Below are 5,824 nucleotides of genomic sequence, written 5' to 3' on the forward strand. Positions count from 1 at the left end.
AGAGAGAGAGAGAGAGAGAGAGAGAGAGCTAGCATTCACTTAGTCCCTGCAAAACAGATGGCTGCAATGTGGTCTAGATCTAACAGTATCATTGTACAAACAAATAAAAATTCAGAAATAACCATTTCTTTCTTCATAAATGTATAGTATATTCACAGCCACATATTTGATTTGTCCATTGTCTATTGACCTGTAACTAGTTAAGTGTTACCATACCATCTCATAGCCATGAGCTAATACTTTTATATACATAAAGTCTGTGTAGAAACACAAACTTTTATGATCAGGATTTTATAGAAAGTGCTTTGCAGGAGACTCTATATATAATACAGGTAAGAAATGCTAAGCTTGCTCATTAATAATACCAGAGTAATAATTAAGGTTATAATTGAAAATCTGGACTTTTAAATTTTTATTCTTTTCCATTTTAGTGACTGAAATGCTGGTAAATGTCCTCAACATCTGCTCAGATGATGAACTAGGGTCAGAAGAAGATGGATTTGATGGTAAGAGGCTTGAGCTTTTGTGCTGAATGCTATTTGCCAGGTGATTACTTGGCATCTCACACATAACCTAAGGAATATGTTTTTAAGATTTGGATTATGTTAAATTATAACATGCAGTTGAGAATGGAAGCTAGTATATTTTCTGTTTGCTTTGAAGAAATACACACACACACACACACACACACACACACACACACACACGCACCCAATGAGAGAATTTTCCCATGACTCTGAAAACATTATTGAATAGTGAGATATTTTAATGGCCATATCTTTCCATATCTCACATTGCTAAGTGACTTTTTTCATTCCTTAATAAAAAAAATTGTTTAAAGTAATCTTTTAGCAGACACTACCATTTAATAAGTAGCTTCAAAAAGTGCCTTTAATTAAGTTGTTTCTGTCAATTATTCAAATTTTGATATTTATGATAAAAATATATTTATACATTAATAGGTTGCTATTCATGTCAATACCAATAATTTTTCACGCCTATAATAAGTAATGAATAAGCTATGTGCGTTTTTTATTATTGTTTAAGATACTGTTGGTATTCAGTTACCCTTGAAGAGTATACTTTATAAGGAACAAAGATCAGGAGCACCTGAGTGGCTCAGTTGGTTGAGCATCCGACTTCGGCTCAGGTCATGATCTTGTGGTTTGTGGGTTTGAGCCCCACGTCGGGCTCTGTGCTGACGGCTTGGAGCCCGGAGCCTCCTTTGGATTCTGTGTCTGCCTCTCTTTCTGCCCCTGTCCCACTTGCATTCTCTCTCTCTCTCTCTCTCAGAAATAAATAAACCTTTAAAAAAGAAGAAGACAAGGAACAAAGATCCATCAGGTGAAAGAAAGATAAAGGGAAAACAATCACTGTAGATCTTACAGAAGTACTCCAAAATGATTGGAAACTAACAAAAACGTAGTGGGAGGGGAAAGTGCAAGGGCAAGCCACTTCCACTTCTGTAAACATGGAATAAATACCTGGTCTGTGTAGGGCACTCGTCTTCCAAGCCAGACCTGTGGCTTGATGAAGTTCCAGTCTGATAGAGAGGCTGATGCATAAACAGAGAGTATCAGTAGGATGAGACAGATTATAAGATGAAGAGTGAAGGTGGCAGCAGAAACTAGGTATCATGGAAGTTTACATTGATAGCATGTTTACTTTTAAAAACTACATTTAAGTCAAATGAAAGGTGAATGTGGCCCTTTTTGGAAGTTAGAATCTAAACAGCATGATATAATGTTTACTCAGATGAATGCAGGTCACATCTACAAATGCAAAATAGCTAATGTTGCAAGCAAGAATGAAATAAAAGTATTCATACACTCATATGAATAGAGTGTATATACTTAGGTAAATATGAAGTGTACAATTATTCCTATCATCTCATGGTTTTCCTCCTCTCTATAACTTTTCTTATCTTCATTGCTTGTTTGTCACCATGTACTATTTTTCAGTCATATGTCACATTTCAAGGGCCTGTATAATATAAGGAAGGTGAGAAAATTATATATTTATTTATTTATATTTATATAATAGAATATAAAATATATAGTATATGCCTAAGCTTTTACTATGTTAGAATTAGCTAAAGAATAGTTGTGAGAACTTACTTTAGTAAATATATTGATATATTTTGAAATATCCAGGATTTTAATAGATATTTTCTGCTTTTTCCAGATTCTAGATGTTTCATATGTTATAGCCACAGTTTGCCACTATTAACTCTTCCAGGGTTAGTGATATCATTTAAGAGATAATATTTTCATCATGACAGAGACTTTTTTTCTAAAGGAAGAATACCTCCTGGGGGTATCTAAAAGTCCACAAACATTTTACAATAGCTGTCTTTCTCTATTACTTGTATTCCTCAAGAGAAAGATTAATTAGCAGTAATAAGGTGATATGCCTTTGTTAATAAATCTCTATTGTAGTCAAGTTCATTGGCCAATGAACTTTGGTTTTTTAGAGTGAGGGGGGCACTATTGTGCTCAAACTCAGGATAAAGTTCTAATTCTTCCCAGCCCCTCCTGTCTCTCCCTGGGGCCTGGTCCTCTGCTCTACCTACCAGGCTTCTCAGCTTGTAGGCTACAGAGATGAAAGCAGGAATCAGAAGCCATCACAGAACTTAACTGAACCTCTTCCTTGTAATGGTTGTTTATTCTAAGGGTGGGGGGTGGAGGAATGTGGAATCCCTCCATGAGTTATTTATTAAGTTCTTCTCAATATTTTGTTCCATATCCAAAGTCAACTGAAAAGTCACAGGTAGTAATGATACCTCCACAATCCATGACTATCTTTTTACTATCTCAGATTGACCTCTTAGTGTCTGTAAACTCAATAGCAGATAGGGATTCTTCTGATTTCCTAGAGGAATGAAAGGTGTGGGATTGGTTTTGTTTTTCCTTCAAGTCATCTCAGCTCCTCTTTACCATTTATGTCTCAGGTATTATTCCAAATCCTTTACACGTATGAACTCTTCACTAATGTTTACCCTTTGGGCCAACAAAAAATTATAATATTAACTGTCATTCAGTTCTTAATTATCACATATATGTTTACTAGGTGATTAATAGGATCGATCCTCACCTCAGAACAGCCTGTTGTTGTAGGTGCTAGGATCATTCTTGTTTTACATATGAAATGCTGGATACTGGGTAAGGTGAGGTTAAAGCTAAAGGTCAAACAGCTAGTGAAATAATAGAGCCTGGATTCAAACTAATAATGTGTACCTTGTCCTCATACTCTTGAACTTTCTACAACCTGTGATTACAATGCTTGAAATCTTTTTCTTTGAAACAGCATGATACCTTCTGTTTTTGTTGTTGTTAACAAAACAGCACTTAAACAGAATATAGTTTGTTCTGTTTAAATATACTGCAAAATGAAGGAGGTTTGTTGTTTTTTTTTTTTTTGCACTATTTGGCCATAAGAGTCAAATAAACTGCACATAAAACAGTTTCGTTTTGTTTCTTTCATCTTAGTTTACTCCAAGAAGTGTGTCACGTTAAAAATGTTGGTGTATCGGAACAGAGAGTAAATCCTCTGGTTCTAGTTTTTCTGAGTAGAAATCATGTCCTGAATCTCTCTCCTTAGCTTCTGCCCTACACATAAAGGAATTTGATATCCTATCCAGAACAAAGTTGCTATTTTAAATTGGTCTATGGCTCTTTTATGTTGAAAATAAAATCCAAAATTTCTATTATCTTATAAAGTTTTGAACCCGTCTAATACCAAGAATGTCTTTTGACGATCTAATTTTGGGGTCTTTGTTTCCTGTTTCTACTTCTGATTTGGGATGATAAAATTATAGGCTGGTTTCAATTTGGGGTTGTTATTCACCAGAACATTTTACAGAAGAAGGAAATCCAAGTAGATATATTTTATTTGGTAGTTAATTCTCATTAACGAAGAAGACTCATTTCAGACCAAGGATTAGTAAGTGATCCCAAAATGGGAGGAAAGGCTGACAGAAATCAAGCAATCTGCATCATTTCAGAGGTTTCTTTTTTATTCATTATGACAACAAGGACATCTGGAATAGTGATAAGCATTAGAAGCCTAATGACACTTTCATGAGCTAGAAATATTTATTTATTTGGAACTTTATTTTAGATCCTAAAATCTTAGACTCTGAGATCACACACACACACACACACACACACACACACACACACACACATATATGTACGTGTGTATACACATATACATGCACATAGACATAAATTATGTTGAAACTATAGTATGTCTGGCTAACAAGGAAAAATCATGAAGGTGAAACTGAAATCCTGTAGAATAAGGAAGGAAAGAAAAAAATAATAAAACTAAGACATTTCAAGCGAAATATAGTTTCGGGCTGCACTGGAAAGACAATATTAAATTAGAATTTATGTCTCTGCTTTCATCTAAAGAGCAAACCACATGGCGAACTCTTATCCTTTATCCACATTTTTGTCTTATCCTAATGTTAACCACAGGCCAGTCACTGAATATGGGATCAGAGAAGTTTTTTTGCATGCCTGTACAAAACCATCTAAATTGTATACAACAAAATTATCTCCCGTCATCTGCTTTGAATTATTAGATAATTCTTGATATCTAATATCATGAGTTCCAGAGTGTCTTCCCACTTCTTTCGGTCTAGCTTTAAAAAGCCATCCCCAGCTTTGAATATGTAAAGTTGGGAATTTGTGGGACTAACATAGAATTTTATGGATCCCTGAGGAATACTTCTTTAAAGGTTTGATTTTATTATTTTCATTCAAAACTGTATTTAATTTCCATGATGAACATTTGAGATGAATTCTGTGTTAAAAACTCCCCTCTTCTTTGTGCATCTGGTAGCAGCACACACACTAGGAATCATCAACTTAGAGCTTTTCTTGTGGCTGCAATTATTGTCATTTCTATGCATCTCACTATAGCATCCTATATTTCAGGTTTCCAATCTGAAAAAAAAAAGTTGTATATCCTATAATAATGGACAGGTTTGGGGGTATTAAGTTTTATAATAAAATGGAAACATTTGATATCCTAAGTAAATAAGTAGCTCCCAGGGAATATAGTAGGGAGGGTATTCTTGTTCTGTCAGCACTGACACATAACCTCAAGTTGATAGGCTTGGAAAAATGCTTGCAAACTGAACAAAGGCTGATTAAGAATATAATGCAGGGACTTCATAATGTATCTGAAAGTTGAGGTGACCATATCTAAACAAAGATAGTGTTAAGAATAAAATCTAAAGGGAGCTATTCCAAAGAGCTATCCAGGGACTTACAGCTATGGAATCAGTGGGGCAAAGGAAAGAAAAGTTGATTTGGGTGGTTTCAAGCCTAGGTATCCAGGAGGATGAAAATATTTATGGAAAAACTCACCAGTTTCAGGAGAAAATGAGTTTGAGTAAAAGTGACACATGTAACTCTGGAATGTCCAAAGGGAATTTGAAAGTGGAGCCCTGGAAATTGAGAACAAATCTGAGCTGGTGACAGAGGCATGGAATTAAAAGTCATGATTGAATATATTAAGAGTGAAATAGGGAAACAATCAAGAAAACTAATAGGCAGCCAGAGTGGGAAAAAGATAGTTGCAAATGACATATCAGTAAAGAGCTGGTATCTAAAATGTACAAGGAACTCACCAAACTCCATACCCAAAAAACAAATAACCCAGTGAAGACATGGGGTGAAGACATAAACAGAGACTTCTCCAAAGAGGAAGGACATCCAGATGGCTTACAGGCACATGAAATGATGCTCAACATCACTCATCATCAGGGAAACACAAATCAAAACCACACTGAGATACCACCTCACACCAGTCA

General features: G+C 35.1%; 1 protein-coding gene across 2 annotated transcripts in view; it reads left to right on the forward strand.

Annotated features, from left to right (window-relative positions):
• PPP3CA (protein phosphatase 3 catalytic subunit alpha) overlaps nucleotides 1–5,824 on the forward strand; it is a 319,865-nt gene that overhangs the window by 286,170 nt on the left and 27,871 nt on the right. For both annotated transcript variants that reach the window (XM_029942672.1, XM_029942676.1), the window contains exon 10: nucleotides 432–506. In XM_029942672.1, coding sequence (XP_029798532.1) covers nucleotides 432–506 — 75 coding nt within the window. The remainder of the gene's footprint in view (nucleotides 1–431; nucleotides 507–5,824) is intronic.

The sequence above is a fragment of the Suricata suricatta genome, chromosome 1 (assembly GCF_006229205.1).
Source record: "Suricata suricatta isolate VVHF042 chromosome 1, meerkat_22Aug2017_6uvM2_HiC, whole genome shotgun sequence".
NCBI lineage: Eukaryota > Metazoa > Chordata > Mammalia > Carnivora > Herpestidae > Suricata > Suricata suricatta.